Source organism: Bicyclus anynana, chromosome 15, assembly GCF_947172395.1.
Source record: "Bicyclus anynana chromosome 15, ilBicAnyn1.1, whole genome shotgun sequence".
NCBI classification, from domain to species: domain Eukaryota; kingdom Metazoa; phylum Arthropoda; class Insecta; order Lepidoptera; family Nymphalidae; genus Bicyclus; species Bicyclus anynana.
The window spans coordinates 14,346,561-14,370,443 of NC_069097.1; the positions used below are offsets into that span (position 1 = coordinate 14,346,561).

General features: G+C 33.6%; 2 protein-coding genes and 1 long non-coding RNA gene across 3 annotated transcripts; 2 read left to right on the forward strand and 1 right to left on the reverse strand.

The window, feature by feature from the left end:
* The first annotated feature begins 2,271 nt into the window (after positions 1-2,271).
* On the forward strand, positions 2,272-23,737 carry LOC112056238 (beta-1,3-glucan-binding protein-like). Its single transcript, XM_052885848.1, has 9 exons — positions 2,272-2,587; positions 3,326-3,613; positions 4,114-4,283; positions 5,892-6,040; positions 6,561-6,712; positions 8,466-8,566; positions 9,837-9,951; positions 22,631-22,743; positions 23,501-23,737. Exons 1-9 carry the CDS (start codon positions 2,449-2,451, stop codon positions 23,699-23,701), a joined length of 1,428 nt encoding a protein of 475 aa, XP_052741808.1. The 5' UTR covers positions 2,272-2,448; the 3' UTR covers positions 23,702-23,737.
* LOC112047704 (uncharacterized) lies at positions 11,589-13,658 on the forward strand. The gene is made up of 3 exons (XM_052885851.1): positions 11,589-12,251; positions 12,491-12,692; positions 13,078-13,658. Exons 1-3 carry the CDS (start codon positions 12,157-12,159, stop codon positions 13,381-13,383), a joined length of 603 nt encoding a protein of 200 aa, XP_052741811.1. The 5' UTR covers positions 11,589-12,156; the 3' UTR covers positions 13,384-13,658.
* Positions 19,254-21,069, reverse strand: LOC128198798 (uncharacterized). The gene is made up of 2 exons (XR_008251499.1): positions 19,873-21,069; positions 19,254-19,787 (listed from the first exon to the last, which is right to left on the reverse strand). It is a non-coding gene; the product is annotated as an uncharacterized LOC128198798 (long non-coding RNA).
* Positions 23,738-23,883: the final 146 nt, after the last annotated feature.

Below are 23,883 nucleotides of genomic sequence, written 5' to 3' on the forward strand. Positions count from 1 at the left end.
GTAACACTCCCGATAGTCCTCGAGGGGCCGTGCGCATGACTTCATATCCACGCACTTCCCTCCCATCGCCCGCATATCATGGGAATGTCATCAACGAAGTTGCCAAACTATATATGAGATTTATAGTCGCTTTGAATAACTAACTAGATGACATTCGTGCTTGCATTCGTTTCGACTGCTGGGCCTATTGCCTACTACAGGGCCAGATCTCCCTTCTTACAGGGCAGAGGATATGGAGCTTAGACCCACTACACTGGGGGCGATTAGTGCGATAATGTTAAACAGCTAATCATCACTATCACCATCATTATCATTATCAACCTATATTCGGCTCACTGCCAAGTTCAGCAGTGAGCAGAATATGGGTTGATAATGATGATAATGATTTGTGAGTGTCAGAGGCTATATTTTCATGTATTCCAACGGGAACGGGAACAATGCGGGTAAACCCACGGTGCGGCTGTCCGGTCAAATGCGTGTCGGGCCACGCGCTGTGTAGGGTTACGTAGATTCATTTAGCACTTTAAGCCCTTCTCTAATGCACAAAAATAACGATAGCGATACCCCACACCACAGATAGATTATAAAAAACTCATCCTCACTGGGAAGGAATCCCAAAACTTTTTTACCACTTAATAGACTAGGTACTGTAATTAATATACATACTAAATTATACCCATATCATTCAGCTTTCTAGTTTTAACAGGAGCCGTGATAGCCCAGTGGATATGACCTCTGCCTCCGATTTCGGAGGGTGTGGGTTCGAATCCGGTCCGGGGCATGCACCTCCAACTTTTCAGTTGTGTGCATTTTAAGAAATTAAATATCACGTGTCTCAATCGGTGAAGGAAAACATCGTGAGGAAACCTGCATACCAGAGAATTTCTTAATTCTCTGCGTTTGTGAAGTCTGCCAATCCGCATTGGGCCAGCGTGGTGGACTATTGGCCTAACCCCTCTCATTCTGAGAGGAGACTCGAGCTCAGCAGTGAGCCGTATATGGGTTGATAAAGAAGAAGAAGAAGAAGTTTTAACAGACTCAGAGTTATCTGTCAGTATGATACTTTATATTTTTAATTAACAACGGAATTAGTATGCAATTTTCGATTTCCAATTACGTTTTTAATGTTGGTATTACCCACTCTTTAGATAGCAATTGCTACTTAGCTGTTAGATTTTTTCTTGAAATTTCATTACATATTCTACTTTCGTAATTTTCCTATAAACAGCCCTTTAGCTGGTAGTGGGTGGGGACTCTTGACTCTAATAAAAATTAGCTCTTAATCGCCCAATAAATCCCTAAATCGAAATATGAAATATCTATACATATAATAAAACTGGTCTACTTCTATACATTTCTTCGCAATTTGAGATTTTACTTATACCATTTGTGACAACAAACGTTAGCGTGGCATAAAGGAAGCCAGCACCATCTAGAATCTATAGTTATAATACGACTTCTGTACATTTTGTACATTCTGTACATTGAAGATATTTTGAAAATTTTTGTTGGGGGGCATTATATCTATATATTATATTAATCGATACTGAAGCTAAAAATATATTTTTTTTAATTTTTTGTCTGTCTGTCTGTCCGTGTGTTTTTTGTTATTCGGGCATCACGCTGAAACTATTAAATGAATTCAAATGAAACTTGGCACGATTTAAGACCATAATACGGAGAAGGTTATAGAATACTTTTCATTGTGAAAAAATTATAAGAAGGGGGTGAAGTAGGGGTTGAAAGTTTGCATGGAAAGTCCTTCATTTTTAAAGTTAAAATTTGTTCAGAAATCATAAAAAAACTAATTCAATTTTTTTTTTAATTCAGCCCATAAAGTGGTAAAATAGGGCTTGATAGTTTCCATTAATTTCCACGCGGACAAAGTCGCGGGCGTCCGCTATTCTTTACATATAGGGGAGGTACCCTAAAGAAAATTGGGATTTTTTGTTCACATTTTTAATGTACATACCTACTCTACTAATTTACAGCTGCGTAGTTATAGTCTCTGCGCGGATAGACGGATGGACAGACAGACGGTCAGACATAGCGAAACTATATGGGTTGTAAAGTACGGAACCCTAACATGTGAGTATCTATTTAAGAAAAATTTTAAATACAAAAATACGAACCTAATGACGGCATGATAACCTTTGGTTCAATGTTTATTTGAACAAAAATATTGACAAAATAAATGTCATGATTACCAATTTAGATACTGTATAGTTTATTGTACACATTTCTCAGATCACTTACTCGTAGTATATTAAACAGTTATTTTTAATTAATATAAACAATTATTAAAAGAAGGAACACTTTCCATAAAAAAACAAACTTTAACACTACATAGTAAATTCAAGTGTTCAAATGGGTGAAACTGAACTAAACTAACTGGACCATACAATTTGCAACGGAATCCTTAAAAGTCATTTCATAATACATTGCAAAATGATCATCGAGAGAGGCGTGTTGTGGTTGGTGTTGATGTTGGTGGCTTTAACGGATTGTCAAATAGATGATGTGGCGCCAGATGTGACAGTTGTACTCCGACCTCTACGCCCAAAAGGATTGCAGGCTCTTATAAAAGGTACCTGTATATATTTATATTATTTATTTATTATTGTACTAGTGACGCCGCGCGGTTGCACCCGCGTGGTTCTCGATCCCGTGAGAAAACGGGGATAATATATAGCTCATAGCCTTCTTCAATAAATGGGCTATCTAACACTGAAAGAATTTTTCAAATCGGACCAGTAGTTCCTGAGATAAGCGCGTTCAAACAAACTCTTCAGCTTTGTTATATTAGTATAGATTTAAAATGTACTAATAAATTATGCGAATAAAAACAAACAAAAATAAAATATGTACACAAGTCAAGTATTTTTCATGTTGCGTTTCATACATAGCCGAGCTATTTTTAATTACGTCTCATAATAATATAATCACATTAAGTACATTAATGTTGAGTATCAGGTATACATTTTATTATAAATAATTATATAATAATTATATATCATAAGTTTTGACTGATCTTGCACTGCTTTATTAACCGCATGAGGCTTCATTCGCACGAGAGTTAAAAAGCGATGCGTTAAAACCCAGCGTCCTGGTGCGACGGATAGTATGAAGTTGAATGAAGGTCTATTTCCAACGCCCTAAATTGAAAATGCGCTATCGTGTGCATACACTTCGGAATGCATTTTTTGTATTTGATCGCTTTTATAAGTCCTTTAAAAAAACTCTCGTGCGAATGAGGGCTTACAGTGTTTGTTTTTTATTATCCTGTTCTAATATAAAATTAAATCAAATTGTAATTGTGTTTTAGGGGTTGGAATAGTTGCTGAGTTTGTATTTTTTGATGGAAAAACTTATCTAATTAGGAATTCCACCCAAATTAGTATGAGTTCAATGCTCGGCGTTGCTGTAAGACAATACAAAGGGGGTGACAATAGATGGCTATTTGAAAATTATGACGTAGAACTGGAAGTAGGAATGGTGATCAAATACCGTGTTTTTGTACCTAACGTGGTTCATGATTTAAATGTTGAAAACGAGCAAGGTACTCTAACATTCGACGGAGTCATACCTGACTATAAGGATTTTATAGTTAAGAGTGAGTAAACATTTTCTTTTCGCATTTTGTCTAATTATACTCCAATTAACAAATGCATCTTACGTGTTTCTAATTAAAGATAATTATAGTGTTGTTCTCACTAGTTCATATACTTATAATCAAAATGTTTAATTTTTTTTACAATTATAACATGGTATCACTAAAAATGGAAAAATAAAAAAAAAAATAAAAAATTCAACCGACTTCAAAATTATAAAAATATTGCTTACTAAACTATAAAGCGAAAAATAACATCGTATGTGCTATCTTCTCAGTTTGCTCAGTGCGATCAGTTTGAAGGCATTCTTGAGACGGCGCGTATTGTGAGGAGGTTCCTCCTCCTCCTCATTCTGGAGCCCTGACCACCGTTTGCTTGGGCACTCAAATGTCCCGCAGCGGGAGGGTTGATATTTTTGTTAATATTTAATAGTGTATTTTATTTCTATACATTGTTAAAAATAAAAAAAAACAGACAATAATAAATGATATTATTGTTATAGAACTGTTTGACCGTATACCTTTTCCGTCTCCTGGTCGCAAATGCAAGAACACTGTCACCAAAGTCCTTGGCAGGCGAGTGTGCGCTGGCGACGTCATTTTTGAAGACAATTTCGACACATTTCAGACAGACGTGTGGCAGATCGAGCAGTATATACCCACAGACCACCCTGTTAGTATAATATTTATTTATTAGTATATATTAGTCGTTTTCCCTTACAAGCTTTTATTCTTAGACGAGCTGAGGCTCACGATTTCGACTATGTGAAATTTTAGAATTTAAACTATCGTGAGTGTTATTCATATTAATTGATTATGAATCAGTTTGGATCGTGCCGCGATGCAAGAACCGCTCATGACTAAGGGCCCCGTATGGGTTCGAAACTAGTCGGGCATACTCCGACCTATATCACGTGAGTTTTAGCCGTGTTTCATAATCAATTAATATGTGAAATTTACTATTAACTAAAGGAACATGAACTTTTTTGGAATTACAAGCTTAAATGTTGTTAAATAACATGCGATATCTTCTAGTGAAACTCCCATTAAAATTGGTTCAGGGATTAGTGTTCAAACAGACAGATAGAAAGAAGATTTTTTTACTTTAAATAAAAGCATAGGTCTAAAGAGAACATGATAAAGAACAGATAGATGAATAGACTCATGGTGCGCACTACAACATATTATCTCTTAGACGACATATCGTTATCTTATTCGTTTCGATAGGACGAGAGAGACAGCGATGTTTTCAATTCTGCCGCCACCAGATGATGAAAGACATAATATAGACATATCGTTCTCACATCTGGATATATGTCGTTCTGCACATCATTGTCCTACTGGCCCATAGCATCTTTCTATTGGACTTGTATAGTACCCAAATTCACCAACAAAATTGTCTGTCCTTTTTCGAGGTGGACGAGGTAAACTTACACATAGAAAATAATCCTGTGTCTTTACACTACACACAACTATAAATTTTAAATCGTTATTACACACATGTGTAATTTTAACACAATGAAACATCGATTCTATAGACGCAGTTTGTATGACCACGTTTGTTTGTGATCAAATGGTTTTGACAAAGGTAGCCTCTAGCGAGGCAGGTCCTGTTTACGTGCAAAGGCACTAGTTGGCGTCAATGTCAATTAGATTACGATCACCGATTGTGTCGCCAAATTAAGCTGCCTGTCGCCCGTCTGCTACAGCAGATAAACGGACAACATCCCAGTTGAGAACAGCGCCATGTTTGCGCTGTACAGCGATGACACTGCATTTATCACCACATCGCTGTCGTGCCCACACGCGGATATTAAAATGCAGCGCGCACTGGATGCACTCCATCGGCTCGAGACTCAAGGTCAACTTGGCGAAGACTCTGGCAATCCACATTGGGCGGTCGAGAAACCCACCACCCCCGGTGTCGCTAATGGGAGAGACTGGTCCCCAACGGCCAAATACCACGGGGTAACCATAGACAGGAGACTCTCCATGTTCCAGTTCGTTGTTCGTTCGTTCGTTCAGTGCACGGTGGGTTTGGGTGCTCCGGCTTCATACAGGTCCTATAGAAGGTAATTGCTCTGTGCCTCCTGGTGTCTGTTGATCTCTTTAGACCTGTCCTTGATCTATACTTTTATTTTACTTGCCTTAGTAGTCACTACATTATATGGGTAAAATCATCTTGAAAAAGGAACAACTGCCTGAATCTAGACTGTGAACAAATTTAATATGCCTAATTGCATGTCTACTAGAGCTATACCTATACTAAATTTATTTATAGGAACATCCATTTGTGTCATATCAAAATCTTACGGCGGATCCAAATGTGTTCGTAAGAAATGGAAGCTTGCACATTGTACCGAAACTACTGGAGGACTTCTTGGAGATAAATCAGTCAATTGAAACTGGATCTCTTGATTTAGGAGATAGGTCGGTAATATTTTATTATATATTAATCCCATAGGGGACTGTAGGGGAGTAGAGACTTCCCAACATGACCATCATGAGCCGCCTGCATCCAGTGACTCGCTTGATGTCGTCAGTCCACCTCGTGGCGTTTACCAGTGCGGGGTCGCCATTCCAGCACCTTGGGAGCCCAAAGTCTATCAGCTCTTCGAATGTGTGCCCCGCCCATTGCCACTTCAGCTTTGCAACTCGTTGAGTTTTTTTTTTATTTTGTATTAGCAAGCGCCTAACTGCAAACACGTCTGATGGCGATAACGCAGCCTATGGTGGAACGCGCTTGGCTAATATATACTATTAATATGTATTATATTCTGTACCTCTATACTTTGTTAGCAAATAATAAATGAAGCATGTAGGTACCGTTTAAATTAATAATAATATTAGTTGCTAACAAAGTATATTAAGAAAAGGACTTATAAATAAATGTGAGACAAAAAGTTAGTTGCCCTAATAGTTAGTCTTAGTTTTCTTTGCTTATTTCTAGATGTACAAGAAGACAGTGCTCAAAAACGGCTTTTGGGCCGGATATATTACCGCCGATAGTGAGCGGCCAAGTAACCAGCTTGCCCTTCGCCTTCACCTACGGGATTGTTACCATAAGAGCCAAGTCCCCTCGAGGGGATTGGCTCTATCCAGGTATATACTTTCAACTAACTAAATAGATAGTAGGTATCTCTACCTTGCTACCTACAGTGGCGGACTATGCCCTTTGGAGGGGCGGTAGGAATGAATTATGTTTTAGAAGTTGATGTAATTTTGCATGTCTAACCGCCAAGGAAGGTCCTGCAAAGCTCCAAGCTTTAGAGCTGCAGCACCTCTTACATTTTGGGGGCAGGGATAAAAATAATAATGGTTTTTTGAGTTCATTGTGACGAACAGTTAATACAAATTAATTTAGTGAAGACTAGAAGGGAGTTGGCATCAACATCAATGTTGGGTACATCGCTCATACTACAGTTTGATGTGGACATTATGGCAGAGACTCTGGATGATCTTAATACCATGCTCAACGACCTCAGCAGAGTTTCTCGACATGTTTGCCTAAAATGAACATGAGCAAGACGAAGATCGTGTCATGTACTACTCCGTCCAGTTATTGTTGCGGACTCTTCGCTCGAAATTGTGTACCTAGGACACACAAGTCTGGTTAGGTAGGTCCGATTTCGAGAAATAGCTGTACCGTCGAACTTCGAGAAAATACCTCAGTGCATGAAGACGAAAGTCTTCGAAAAGTGCGTGTTGCCTTTTTTTTTTTTCGGGGGGGAAATCTCTTTGTGAGATACCCGACTTATTGGGGGACAAGACGGGTTATGTGGGACTTACCACTAAAACTCCCTCGGTGGCCACCCTCAGTGCATATTGGGATGCTCCGGGATCTAGTGCGTGTTGCCTACGGAACAGAGACTTGGTCTTTAATTATGGAATTTATTGGAAGGTTCAAAGTTATGCTTGGAGTTTTTCTGCGTAATCGAATCAGAAATGAGGAGATCCGCAGACGAACCTAAGTCACTGACATAGCTTAGCGAGTCGCAAAGCTGAAGCGGCAATGGGCAGGCCACATAGTTTGAAGAGCTGATTGATGTTGGGGTCCCAAAGTGCTGGAAACCCGACCCTCCACTCGGTGGACCGAGGATGTAGGAAACCGCTGGATGCTGGCGGTTCGAGAACGTTGAGTTTGGAAGTCCATGCACGAGGCCAAAGACCAGCAGTGGACGTCCATCGGCTGTTTATGATGAAGTGAAGTACCATACTCATTGCTAGCACACAACTCAATATCAATGGTACTGAAACCACTGACTAAATAATATAATTTAGTCTTGAAATGAAATGAAATGAAATGAACTTTGAAATGAAATGAAATGAACTTTATTTGCCTTAATACACTTAATAAATATACAAGATGGACATACAAAATATAAAGTCACAGTGTATTGCCATATAAATGGCGCGCAAATTTTACAATTTATATGATTGTTTGAGTATATATTACTTACCCACAATCATACAATTGTTTTAATTTAGTGATACAATTTAAATTTGAAATAAGCATAAAATTATACATGTCAAAACAAAATTTAGTCTTAGTTAATCGAGATGTATATAGCTTTTTTTAGTATAGTAACTTCATCGTAGCAACATGTCACCTGGACGCAAACTCATACTTACAGTGGAATTCATAGACGTTGTAGGGGCACCCCTAGGGAAGCATTCAGCCACTGAGTGTCGAATTTAACCTCTATTTGTTTGAGAATTTGTCTATGAATTCCACTGTTAGACCGTTTCTCCTCTACGCTCCGTCGCTCCGCTTCGGTGGACTGGTAGCCTAATGCCAATAATGCACATGATTTTGAGTATAGGTATTAATGATTTTACTTTATACACATTACAGATTTTCTCGTTGAGCCTTTTTTAAAAAAATACGATGGCATAAAGGAGTTAGCGGCTGTGATGAAGGTGTCACTTATCACCGAATTTATTTCAAACATTTATGTAAGAGTACCTTTTTACTATTTAGCTCGGTCAGCCATTACTCATTTCATCTTTCAATCAATATATTTTTTTAAATTTTTATATAGTTTCACGTCACAAATGTACTTATTGTGCGTGTTTTAATAGTTTGATGGTTCTGAAAACTGGTATGAAAATTTGGCATCGACAAAAGGGTTTCTTTATTTACTAAATAGCGCAATTCAATCTAGTCATGGTATACATTGCCACATTGGCTGCAAAAATTAAAATTCAGGCTAAAATAAATAAATCTAGGCTGCCACGCCGAGTCCAAATCGAGGAATAAAAAAAACCCATTATAATATATGAGGTGTTTTAGGGCGAGCCAAATATTTAAAATTTATTTAATAATAGTGAATTAGGCCACAGAACGCGATATTGTTCACTAGTTACACTAAAGGCATAGGTTTATCGCTAAAGAACTTCAAGGATTATCATAAAATGGGGTCTATTCCTTGATATGAACATGAAAAATCGGTTGGCTATTTTAGAATTTAAGATATCGCTAACGCTCACAATCACATGATAAAACGTCGAATTAAGCCCGTCTAGTTTGGAACCAATACCAGTCATAAGCTGGTTCTTGCAACGCGGCATGATCCAAGCTATGAACTATGAATACTGACTACAATTTAACGTGTTATTTTTCGGTATACATAAAAGTGAAACCGTTAAATGGTCACTCAGGATGAATTTACCATAGAGTTACAAAAAATTATTAGTAAATTTAGTAAAAATAGTAAAAAATTACAAAATAAATATATATATAAATAATTAAAAAAAGAAAAAGAAAAAAATCGGAGGAGTGGCCAGTTTCTTAATTTTCTTAAATACTTAATTTAAACACTGTTCTTCCATAGTAAAATATTGTTATTGTTAATTATAAGTATAATTTTGTCAAATCTAAAAATTCGGGTCGGTCAGCTTTTAGGTATAAAAACATCTATAACTCTATATCTATCTATATCTAAACTTATAATAAAACTGGTCGAATTCTATACATTTATTCGCAATTTGAGATTTAACTTATATTATTTGTAACACCAAACGTTACCGTGGCATAGAGTACTACTAGCGCCATCTAGAATCTATACCTATAATACGAATTCTGTACATTTTGTACATTCTGTACATTGAAGATATTTTCAAAATTTTTGTTGAGGGGCTATATACGATACTGAAGCTAAAAATATTTTTTTATTTCCTTCAATATATTTAATTAAATAATATAATTTTTTCATTGTTCCTACAGAATCTCGAAAGTAACAAAAGTTGTTATGACGTTCGTCCAGAACTGATCAGACGAATCATGCGTGACGAGCATTGGAAAGAAGATTTTCACGAATACGTATTGAAATGGACGCCAGGTAAAGTGATATTGATTTTGAAATATTCAAAATTAAATTAAATTAAATTAAAATTCATGTTTAGTTTGTTATTAAAATAGGTTAAGTACTAGGTGCATTTCAACAAGTCCATTAAAATGTTTATTTTAATGGACTTGTTACGTTTGTTTACGCGTTTTAAAGTTTTTGAAAATGTACTTATTTATTCTTGCTTGATATCTATCTGATAAAAGATAAACTAGAGAGTAAATATGTACCACGCGAATTCATTTGAAATGAATAATCCAAAAAAATATCTCAATTACATACAACAGTAGGGTAGAATTGGGGGTTCTGCATCACTTCTCGCTTCGCTCGATTGATGCAAAACCCCCAATGTTTTTTATCGGCTGATGTAGAAGCCCCAATATGGTTTACTAATGATCACAATACCCGATCCCATTACACATGCGTTAGTCCGCGCGAATAGCGCATCGGAGATCTGATATTATGTTTAGTCAGATGCTTGAAACACACAATAAAATTACAATGTTTCATTGGATATCGTACACGCGATCGATCTGAACAATTAAAATAAAATTTCTTTTAGGTTTACACTGCACGTTATGTCGATGCAAACCTAAACATAAAGCGTGTAAAGACATAGACTGATTTTTCACTGCTTAAGCGTTATGACAAATAAATTCTAATCACATTAACGATTTCTGTTCTACATATTGGACAAAGCATATTATTTAAAGATAGTGCACATTTTGCACATGTTATAGCGTGACCGCAAGGTCTATAGCAGACCGTCACTTCATTGTCAAAACAAATTTTGCAGAAAAGTCTGGATTTTTTCACATATTCGACAGACTCATTGACATCAGCTTTTAAACATATTTTATTATTGTGTGCACACCTTTCATGGTTTTCAGTTATTTCACATGACTCGTTGATAACTCTTTGAACATATTCTTTACCCTTCATGAGTAAAACATAGGGACAGAACTGAAACCATCGAGCGTGTTCAGACCACGGCAGATCCTCACGACTCCAGTCCTTGAGCTTGCCTCCACAAAAATAACAAATTACTCCATCGTTTATACCTGTATAAAAAAAACCGGCACTCGCCATTTCTTCAGGGCTCTGAATTAAATCTTGGGGCCAAGTTTTAAAACTATTTAAGCGTGCACTTTGTGTAGCATAACTATGGTATTCAGGATGAAACGACATCTCTGTACAAATATACTCGTAGTAAGTAGCTTAATGTTACAGTTGGAAATGCTTGCAAATTTGCGTTGGTTAAGATGAATGTCTAGCGTGCTAATAGTTATTTTTCTTTCTTATTACATGTTATATATAAATATCCTACAGTAGGTACTTTATAAAATATCAGCTACATACTTTTTTAAAAAATATATTATAAGTGAAAGAGTTCAGATGTTTTCAGTTTCATGCTGCAAACAGAGAAAACCAATATACGAATATTTAGAACCATATTATGCCTAATGATTTTTTAAATTTAAAATTATTAATGGATGTAATTTGTAATGCAATAAATAAACTTCACTTCAAAATGGGAATATTTAATAAATAAATGAAAGAAATCATGAAAAAAATTGAAAGTTCTAAGATTTTTGGTTTCTATACTATAAACACTAAAAACCATTATAATAAGAACCGCGACACCTATGGTTAAATAATGCTACTGCCAAAGATTTTATAATAGAGACATGTCACTAGCGCGTGAAAACTGAGCTGACCAAAAACGTATTGACCGCATTCCATTGAGTCGCATAGTACATACAACGAAAGTTACTTAAATAAATAATGTAGCCATTATTTATTTAAGTAACTTTATACATATACAATGTCGAGTTGTTTGTTTAGTAATTTTAAAACTGTGTATACACAAATATTTATAAAGGAATACACAAAATAATTCATGCGTGCGCTCAGTGGAGTGGTTAAATTCAGCCTACTTTTGCGATGATTTTGTAGGCACGTAACATGTCTATAATTTATAATGTCGCTGGCAACTGCCATATAAAAATTTCGTCTCAGATATCCGCGACGGATTGACGCCAGACCACATTAGGAAAGTTAAAGGTGTGAACATCATTGTCAAGCTTCACTTATTACATTTTAGTCTTTATCTAGAGCATTCATAAGAACGATAATTAAATATGAGTTCAAGAAAATAATACTCGATTTTTACTAAAGTGCTACTGTGAATGTGGGCTTATGATTGCATTGTATAAAAAGAGATGCGGGAGCGACATCAACCATTTCTGTTATTTTCAACTGAAGTGTCAAGAGCACCAAAAACCTGTAAGTATGTAAGTGTCCTTATTGTTTTTATATACCTAGCACATAATTGTGAACTCGATTAACTATTATTTAAAATAGATCAAATATTTTCATGTAATAGGTGTGAAATGTATTTTCAATTTGCCTTCTGTAACCAAGGCAGTGGGTTCGACTCCCACAACTGGAAAATGTTTGTATGATGAACAAGGATGTCTTCCAACGTCGAGATGTGTTTAAATATTATAAAAGTATTTATCTTTGATTCCAGGTCGACTGTAAGCGGAAACCCTTTCGACTCGGATAACGAGAGTGGGTCAGTTAAGAAAAGTAAAGTTAAAAAAACAACTAAGAAGCCTCCTCGAGCCGAAAAGCCCGCTCAAAAGCAGAAGAAGGCTTTACAATCGGATTCGGACTCCGAGCCTGAGCAATCGAAAATAATTAAGAAAAGAAGACAAATTTTAGATTCAGAGGTAAGTCGAATTTCAAGTATTATGTAGGTATCACTTATCCATGAATTCATATCTGCAGTGATATGTAACTTGAAAAAAAAAAAACAAGTAATTTTGTTTTTTTTTTTATTAAAATTGTAGAGAGAGAGTTTTTTTTTATTAAAGTTGTGATTAAATACTTACCTACATAGGTATTTTCGACTTGCACAATATCGTATTAATAAAGTCAATCGGTTATTGGGTTATTATAAAGTAATACAAATTGATAATATTCTAATGGTCATCATTACTATTACTTTTTAGCTATTATTAATTATCTAATATTATCATCATAAAATAAACAAAGCCTTATAAAATTTCTATTGAAATCGTGCGCTTATATTTATTATTTATTTATTGATTTCAGGAAGAAAACGAGCCCATTAGAGCATCGGCTTTACGAAGTTATTTCTCTCGCCGCGTGGGCACGGGCTACACGTTGCAGAGGGCGGACCCTACGAAGACTGGAGAATATTATATTGAACTACGGGTATACAACGCACGCGAAGCTGAGACCCAGGGCGCTGATAGATGGAAGCGCGCGCTCATCACATGCAAGTCAGCTGTGGAAGGCGATAGTGCGACGTGGCGTGCTGTAACAAAGCTGGTCACAGCGGTGAAAGAAGAATATTCACCTGTTCAACCTATTTTGTACCCGTATAATGTCTTTTGAAAATAAACCTATGACTTTGCAGGTTTAATTAATATTTTAATAAGTATTATATTTTCACCCTATACATTGTGTTTCCTAACAGCAATTGCAGAAATGAAAAATAAGTACTGAAATCAGATTTTAAAATCAGAAAATAAAATCTGAAATATAATATTAACATTCAGATATTTCTTTTTAACTTTCATCTCGCATAAGAAACTAACAAGTTAGAGGATGTGATATTTTTTTTAATAATTTGATTGTCTTTCCTTACAGCAATTGCAGTAAAGAAAAACTAAGAACTAAAAATCAGAATTTAAAACCAAATATAAAAACAAAAATATCTGAATTCAAATAATATTATCAGATAACTTTGTTTCTATTATTTTATTATTTTTCAATTTTCATCTCGTATAAGAAACTACCAAGTTAGAGGTTGTGATATTTTTTTATTAATTTGATTGTCTTTCCTTACAGCAATTGCAGTAAAGAAAAACTAAGAACTAAAAATCAGAATTTAAAACCAAAAACTAAAAACCAAATATAAAAACAAAAATATCTGAATTCAAATAATATTATCAGATAACTTTGTTTCTATTATTTTATTATTTTTCAATTTTCATCTCGTATAAGAAACTACCAAGTTAGAGGTTGTGATATTTTTTTATTAATTTGATTGTCTTTCCTTACAGCAATTGCAGTAAAGAAAAACTAAGAACTAAAAATCAGAATTTAAAACCAAAAACTAAAAACCAAATATAAAAACAAAAATATCTGAATTCAAATAATATTATCAGATAACTTTGTTTCTATTATTTTATTATTTTTCAATTTTCATCTCGTATAAGAAACTACCAAGTTAGAGGTTGTGATATTTTTTTATTAATTTGATTGTCTTTCCTTACAGCAATTGCAGTAAAGAAAAACTAAGAACTAAAAATCAGAATTTAAAACCAAAAACTAAAAACCAAATATAAAAACAAAAATATCTGAATTCAAATAATATTATCAGATAACTTTGTTTCTATTATTTTATTATTTTTCAATTTTCATCTCGTATAAGAAACTACCAAGTTAGAGGTTGTGATATTTTTTTATTAATTTGATTGTCTTTCCTTACAGCAATTGCAGTAAAGAAAAACTAAGAACTAAAAATCAGAACTTAAAACCAAAAACCAACTATAAAAATAAAAATATCTGAATCAAAATCAAAATTATCAGATTACTTTGTTTCTATTATTTTATTATTTTTCATTTAAAAAATACGCTTTTATTACGCATATTTACTTTAATAATTTCTGAATAAAAATTTATTTTTAGAATCAATATTATATATTTGTTTTACTTTTGATTGTGTTATTGTCTTATACAGTAGGTAATTGCAAAAATTAAAAAATAAGTACTGAAATCAGAATCTAAAAAAAAAAAACCAGATATAAAAATAAAAATCTGAAATTAAATACTAACATTTAGACATTTCTTTTTAAATTTTATCTCACTTTAATTTTATTTGATTATCTTTCCTTACAGCAATTGCAGTAATGAAAAACTAAGTACTCAAATCCGAATCTAAAAACTAAAAATCAGATATAAAAACAAAAATCTGAACTAAAAATCAGATATAAAAACAAAAATCTGAATTCGTAGAATCATATCAGATATTTGTTTTCATTAAGTTCATATTAAAAATATAAGAACCTATAATAAGTTCCGTATTGAACATAGAATCGATTTTATTTTTTTTACTTTGATTTATGTATGTTTTTCTTACAGTACGAGTAATAGCAGAAATGAAAAAATAAGTACTGAAATCAAAACTAAAAAAATCAGAAGCCTGATATCTGAACTTTAAAATTACTGACAGATATTATTTTCATTTCAGTATAAAATAGTATAGTATACGTTACTAAGTATTGAATTTAAATCTCTATACAGAAAAACACTTGTCTATTTTATACATTTTTCATTATTTTGTGTATATTTTTATCTGAATTAAAAATATTACTATTGCACATTTGTTTAAAAATATATAGAGGTTTAATTTGATATTACTTAAATAGAAAAATATCGAAGTAAGAGAAGTCAAAAAAGTGTAAAAATTAACATGAAGTTTTGCCAGGCCTGTAACGTGCACGTATCAAAGTATTCATCACATAAGAAAAGTAACATTCATAAAACAAATTGTTTACTTAGAACTGAGTTTGATAATGTGCAATTGATAGCCAGTGCTTTCAAAAATAGGATTGCGAGTTATAGAGTTAATCCGTATTCGTCAAGCATTATTTTACCAGAACTTTTTTTAACAAACATTTTAAACACTGTTTGCAGTATAATTAAAACATTACTCATAAAACATAAATCGATCAAGGTAAATTTGGAATTATTTGTATTATACAAACTTCCAAAAAATGATGAAGTTTCTTTAAAATCTTTTAATACTAAGTATACAGTTGTAGTTCAAAGCACCGATTTATATGCTCTTTTTAAAGAATTCTCCAAAACTTTGATAAGCAAATGCACAGAGTTCGAGTTATCCGAGTCTGGCTGGACAATTGAGTCAATTAACCATTTAGAAGTAAATATAGCAAAATATAATCCCTTGAGAGCAGGCACGTACTTAAGTTTACCAACAAGTATTATCAGAACGAAGTCATGTCTTAATATTCATAACAAAGACAGTCACTGTTTTCTTTGGTGTATCATAGCACAAATGTATCCAACAAAACGTAATCCAAATAGAACTTCATCTTATCCACATTATTCTACAGTATTAAATATAAGCGGTATGTCATTTCCACCAACATTCGAAGATATAAAACGTTTTGAAAGACACAATGAAGATATAAGCATCAATATTTATGGCTTAGAAAAAAATAATACTGTAACCGGCCCTTTGTACAAAACTTTGCAAAGAAATCTTGTTCACGTTAACTTATTATTTATCAGTAAACAAAACAAGAGTCATTTTGTTTTGATCAAAAATTTTGAAAGGCTTGTCCACAAGCAACTTACGAAACACAAATGTAAAATTCACTTATGTGATGAATGTTTTCTTTACTTTGATTCTGAAGTCAAATTAAATACTCATCAATGTGCTCGAATGCAAACAGTTCTTCCAGAAGTAAATGCTAAGCTTCGTTTTTCAAATCCTGAAAGGACTCAAAAAATCCCAGTAGTTATTTACGGTGATTTTGAAAGTTTACTTAGAGAATATTCTGACAAAAGTAAAAGTGAGCATGTGGAAAATGTTCAGATTCATGAAGCTACTTGTTTCGCTTATTATATATGTTGTGAATCCAACCCTGAATTGAACGACTTTGTTTCATATCGAGGGCAGAACTGTGCAAAAAAATTTGTGGATTCAATTTCGAAAGACATAGAAAGGTTATACAAAATTTTAAATGTTTATAAAGATATGAATCCGCTTACCGATGCAGACCAGATATCCCATAATAGTGCTACATTATGCTATATTTGTAAAAATATGTTTTCTCATACTGACTATAAAGTTTATGATCATGATCATTTTACAGGTAAATATCGAGGTCCTGCACATAACTCATGCAATTTAAATTATAAAAAATGCAACTTTATACCTATAGTATTCCATAACCTTTCTGGATATGATTGTCATTTATTTATAAATGAACTTTCAAATGTATGCGGGCGTATAAATTTAATTCCAAAAAATAAGGAAAAATTCATTTCTTTTACAAAGTTTTTTCCAATTGATAATAAGAATGCGGCTCAGTTAAAATTTATAGACTCCTTTAATTTTTTGAGTTCAAGTTTAGATCGTTTGGTAAAGACTCTTAATCCTGAAGAGCTTAAACATTTGCGAACATTTTTCACTGATGATAATTTATTCCGATTATGTTTAAGAAAAGGAATATATTGTTATGACTATGTAGATTCTTGGGAAAAATATGAGGAAACCCGATTACCTGATATGTCCGATTTTTATAATAAACTCACATCGGAATCTATAACAGACGATGATTATAATCATGCCTTAACTGTGTGGGAAAAATTTAATATTAAAAACTTGGGTGAATATACTGAATTATATTTGAAGTGTGATGTCTTATTACTGTGTGACATTTTTGAGAAATTTAGATCCATGAGTTTAAAGTATTATGGGCTTGATCCTTGTCATTATGTTTCATCACCTTCACTAAGTTGGGATGCTATGCTGCTGTTAACAAATATTGAGTTAGATTTAATTTCTGATGTAGAAATATATCAAATGTTAGAAAATGGTATTAGAGGAGGTCTCGCGCAATGTTCGCTAAGATATGCGAAAGCTAATAACAAGTACTTACCAAATTATAATAAAAAAGAGATGAATTCCTTCTTAGTTTATTTAGATTGTGTAAATTTGTATGGTTATGCTATGATGCAGCAACTTCCCTATAAAAACTTTAGATTTTTAAACGATGATGAAATATTATTTTTTAATGTAAACTCTATTTCTCCTGATAGCGACGAAGGATACATACTTGAAGTAGATATTCATTATCCCCATGATATTCACGATGAACATTCTGATTTACCATTTGCAGCAGAAAAATTGTCAGTCCCAATGCCATCGAATGGTAAGAACACAAAATTGGTTGCAAATCTCTATGATAAATACAAATATGTTATTCATTATCTTCACTTGCAAGAATGTTTGAAAAATGGGCTTATATTGTTAAAGGTTCATAGGATATTAGCTTTTGAACAAAAAAAGTTTTTAGAGCCTTATATATCTTTAAATACATCACTGAGACAAAAAGCCACATCAGATTTTGAAAGAGACTTTTTTAAAAACAAAATAATTCAATTTTCGGAAAAACTATTGAAAATAAAAGGAAACAAGTAGATGTTAAACTAGTAAACGTGTGGAAAGATAATTGTAATAATACTAATAAAATCTGTGGCGCGGAAAAATATGTAAGCGCACCTAATTTCAAAAATCTTGCAATTATTTCCGAGAGCCTTGTAGCCATACAACTCCAGCCAACAAGAGTAATTTTAGATCGTCCGATTTATGTGGGTTTCACTATACTAGAACTAGCTAAAAGTCATTTATACAATTTTCACTATTCTATAATGAAAAAAATGTATAAAAACCAAATAAAACTTTGTTACACTGATACCGATAGCCTTTTGTATTTAATTCATACTGAAGACTTCTATCAAGATTTAAAACATCATATTCAGCACTTTGACACTAGTAATTTCCATGAAAATAATGTATACCATATTCCAAAAATTAATAAACAAATACCAGGTTACTTTAAAGATGAGATGGGTGGTGATATTATCACGGAATTTATTGGCTTAAAAGCAAAGTTATACTGTGTTAACACTTTAAATTCTACCATTAAGAAAGCTAAAGGTGTTAAAAAACCTGTTACAAAAAAACTTACTATTGATAAATTCAGAGATATTTTAAATCTTGATACAACCTACAGGGACACTATGTACGTTATACGATCTAAAAATCATAAGTTGTATACGCAAAAACTTAACAAACTCGTTCTTAGTGGAAATGATGATAAACGACAGATTTATAAAAACATGTATAATACTGTACCCTGGGGACACTATAGTACTATATTTTAAAATATATTGTCTGAAGTTACTTGTTTATCTAAATAAGATGTTTTTTTATATCTTTATTCCAAGAACCTAATATTATTTGTATTATGATATGATAACAATTATAGCCTTATATTATGATAGCAATAAGGAAATGCATGTGTGTGAAAAAATAAACTTAATTTTTATTTGATAATTTCTTTGTCACTTTATTTCTCATTAACAACAGTTCCACTCCTTATTCTTTCCTTATTATTTATAATAATTCAACGGCTTCAATATGCTCTTTAAAAAAAAATCAGATATAATTTTAAAATCGTTTATTATGTAATCAAACAATTATTTTATAAAATAATAATTTCAATGACAATCTATTCACTTACAATGATTCTGGCAAACTTAATTTCTGCATAATCTTATTAATTAATTCTTCAGCTGAATACATTATGTTATCGTAATTGTCTGTCACTACATACTGCACACTTACTTGACTATTTACATTATTTTCCTGAACGCCATGGTTTATTTCGAGAATTTCAATTTTGATTATATGATGCGCCTTCGTCTTGTTTTTTCTAATAATAAAAGAAGAATCTGACATGTATATTTGTTTGTCTACCTTTGGACATTTTCTTTTCAAAGATAGTTTACTCATCTGTTTAATATTTTGAAGTGACTTCGTTTTCTCTTGTTCAGTTATAAATTTTAACCTATCTCGTTCTTCTTTCTCTAGTATAGCATTCACATCTTGAGCACAATTTCCAAAAAATGGGTCAATGTTTTCACATGCTTTGATCATTTGATCATTTTCATCAATATTATAAAAGTTCGCCATTATTCTGAAACACAAACTAAATTTAATATTTCTATAAAACTTCTTTTTATAGTAAAATCATTGTAAAATAATAGTAATATTTTACCTACCAGGAAGACGAGATTGAAGTTTGTGAAAAATCAGTGTGCTCCTTGCGAGAACTGATCTGAGAATAAATATTTAATTTGTAATTTAACTTATTGTGTAAGAATGTAATATGATCATCCTTATGCAAGGTATGGTAAACAAGAAACAATACTGAAGTCATTTGAAATTGATAAATAAGACTATGATGCTTTGATTTAATTATATTTAACAAGTTTTATGCAAGAATTTCAAACAAGATAGACAAGTCTAAACATGATTGCAGTACTTAATAATGAGTAATCTAAAAAGTATGTCACAAATAATAATGAAGTTGATCAAACAAGCCGATTCTTTAGAAATAAATTATATAGATACTAGTCGTTTTATAACCTTCCTATCGATCCGTTGCTTGATTTGCATACATTTAAGGAAAAGGCCCCATTATTTGTCATAGACTGTTCCAGGCAAAATGAAAATTTAAAAACTGGTCCAGTTGATGTTCGTCTAGAAATTGAAACATCTCAGGATATTCCCAGCAATACCAGCGCTTACTGTTTAATTATAAATGATCGTCTTGTAGAGTATAGACCGCTGAGTAACATAGTACGAAAACTATCATGAAAATCATTGTGGATGTTCAAGGTTTTAAAAATGATGATAATTACTTTCTACCTAAAGAGATTGCTTTAGTGTACAGTGATCGGATTCAAGTTTTTTTAATCAAACCACCATATCCCTATGAATGGTTAACAGATACAGAAAAGAAACAGGTTAATTGGCTTGAAAGGAATAGAAAAATATTATGGCATCAGGGATCCATTCCTTATGAAAACTATAAATCTCATCTAATACCAATTCTAAAAAATCATGATATATATTGCAAAGGCGTTGAAAAGCAGTTATGGCTAAAACATATAATAAATAATCCTAACATACATAATTTAGAAGAGAATGGATGTCCTAGTTTGTTAACATTGTATAAATTGTATGATTCACATTCCGATGTATATAGCTGTATTTATCATCCAACTATCTGTGCCCTGAAAAATGTAACTTGTTTAAAAAGATGGTGTATAAACAATAAAGTGTTTTGATTCATAAAGATGCTTGTTTTATTTATAAGAACTATCCATACCTCACCAGCATCATAATTTAGTCAATAAATAATAAATTAAGTATAAATGATTTTAAAATTTAAATGATCTAGCAGACCTTAAAGCTTTCACTCGAGCTATGGCTTCTACATCAGCCGATAAAAAACATTGGGGGTTTTGCATCAATCGAGCGAAGCGAGAAGTGATGCAGAACCCCCAATTCTACCCTACTTACAACAAACGTTCACTAACTGTTAACCACCTCCCAAATTTCAAGTTTGTAGCTCAAAAATTATTTAATACACTTACGGGAGCTTTTATTTAGACCTACTTAATTCTGGCCTGTCACAAAATTCGTTTGAAATGGACGTTAACCAACTGTAAAACACCTCCCAGCCAAATTTCAATATGTATTAATTCAAGCCATGTGAGAATATCTTATAGATTTAGATTTCGCAGACAGTGTTGTTTCATGTGGTCCTGTCAGAAATGGCTTAAATTAAGACAACACCGGCTAAGCACCGCCTTCATACTAATCAGCAGGTAGAACATATTATGATGTTATTTTTCGCTTTTTAGTTTAGTGGGTACGTTTTTAGGTTTTGAAGACGGTTGTATTTTTTTTATTAAAATTTTATTATTTTTCCATTTTTAGTGTAAAATATCATCTCAAACGAATACATCAGCATGAGTAGTAGGTAGTGGTTTCCTATATAAATCTTTAGTTTCAACTTAATGAGCTATACTTTTTGTACGAACTGAACATTTTGGCAATATTGAACCGTATGAAGAAATTCCAAAACGTAGCTACTGTAATCCGATGATGAATTCGCTTAACTGTCCGTCATCTTCATTAGTAGACCCCTAACGACAGTCACAACCCATCTTGGTATAAATTATCAGCAATACATATTAATCATGTCCAAACAAAAGAGAGCTACCGTAAACCGTTAAGAGGCTCCCTTAATTGACTAGTCTTCATCTTCAGATCAGAATGACAGACACAACCCATCTAGGTAAAAAGTTCTCAGCAATACGAATTAATAAAGGCCAAACACAAGGTAGTTACTGTAAACTGTTAAGGACTTCCCTTAATTGTCCTTGGTCTTCATCACCAAACCCCTAATGACTGTCACAACCTATCTATGTGGAAAGTTCTCATTAATACAAATTAATCAAGTCCAAACAAAAGGTAACTGCTGTAAATCGCTGAGGAGTTTCCTCGTCTGTATTATGGCTTCATCATCAGATCAATTTAAAACCTTCATGAAATTGTAGTGCTTTAAAGTACTAACTAAGAAAAGTGTACGAATACTAGACACCCATATAATTTTTGAAAGTTTCCTCAATTTCTCCAGGATTCCATCATCAGATCTTGACATGATGGCAATGGGGCCAAATGGGGAGTATACCGTTTTAAACAAAAAAAGAATTTTTAAAATCAGTCCAGGCGTCTTCATAATCGGTGTACATACATAAAAAAAAAATACCGACCGAATTGAGAACCTTGTCCTTTTTGAAGTCGGTTAAATAAGAAAGCTACATCACCAGGGCCATAGTCTCACGAAGCACGCGGGTAAAACGGGTTCTGGTAATCTTCTAACAATAATAGTACCTTCTAAGTGAAGGTAACAAAAAATAATAATTATAACCTTATTATGTTTCTTTAATAATATTTTTTTTTCAGATGAAGTTGAACTTAGTGTGGATAGCCATGTCTATATACGATCAAATATGACGACGATAAGCCAATGCATCAGGGACGAGCTATCTGGCTCCATCCCTAATTTCAACGATTACGTAAGAAATACTCAACTTATCTTTTGATTACGAGTAAAAATATTTTAGTAAAGGAATTCTTCATGATAATGTGGATCATCTCTTCCCGATGAAGTCGGGCGGGGGTACGGAACTCATTGCTTCCTTGTCCGGGTACGTCGCGAGGGAACTATCTCCCTCCGGGTGGGTTCTTCCAACCCTCTCCTGGGTTATGAGCGGATTGCGAAGTGTTCGCTTGGCCTGGTGTCAAGTTCAGTGAATGCGTCGTCCCACTTGTCGCCATTTTCGTTGCCATAAGTGCTTTACTGACGGACTGCGATATCATCGCTATTCTTCGCAGGAGTGGTGTCGCGTAAGTACCTGCGCCTGCAGGGTAGGCCACTTGGAGGAGCTCCCTCAGACCAATTATAGAAGGACCTGTATCGCACTTATAGTCGCAAACAAAATTGTCTGTCATTTTTTGAGGAAAACGAGCTTATATTTAGTATATATCTTATACTAAACTAGTAGTTTTTGTCCGTTTTTTAAACCATTCAACTAGATAAAAAGATATTTTTACGGAGCTCTTTAACCGACGAACACGATTACAACTATTTAACATCGATACCATAGAGACAGCTTTTATTATCGTATTAGATCATTGATCATATACTTTGACAGAAAAGTAACACTTAGCGAGGCAGGTCCTATACAATAGTTGGTCTGAGAGGAGCTCCCGAGGTAGGGGACGCCCGTTTCTTTCTTCATCTCTCATGTTTAAAACGTTTCCGTCTTCTAGCGCCAGCTGTCGTTGAGTGTGGCTGCCGGGGGTACTCACGTGTTCATTGACTTCGCCATCAGCGATTCCGGATACTTCAAGCCTTATCTCAACGGAGACGCCAAAGCCAGCCTCAAGTTCTGGCAGAGCAAATACCAATGGTTGCCGACTTGGACTGCGCCGAGCCTGGAGATCGACTACGTTAAAGTTGTAGCTTTATGAGGCTAAATAACAATAATTTTAAACAAAAATATTCATGTTATTTTATTTTCATCATCATCATCATATCAGCCGATGGAAGTCCACTGCAGGACATAGGCCTTTTGTAGGGACTACCAAAGATCATCATGATCTTTGGTAGTCCCTACTGAGCCACCTGCATGCATCGAATCCCTGCGACTCGC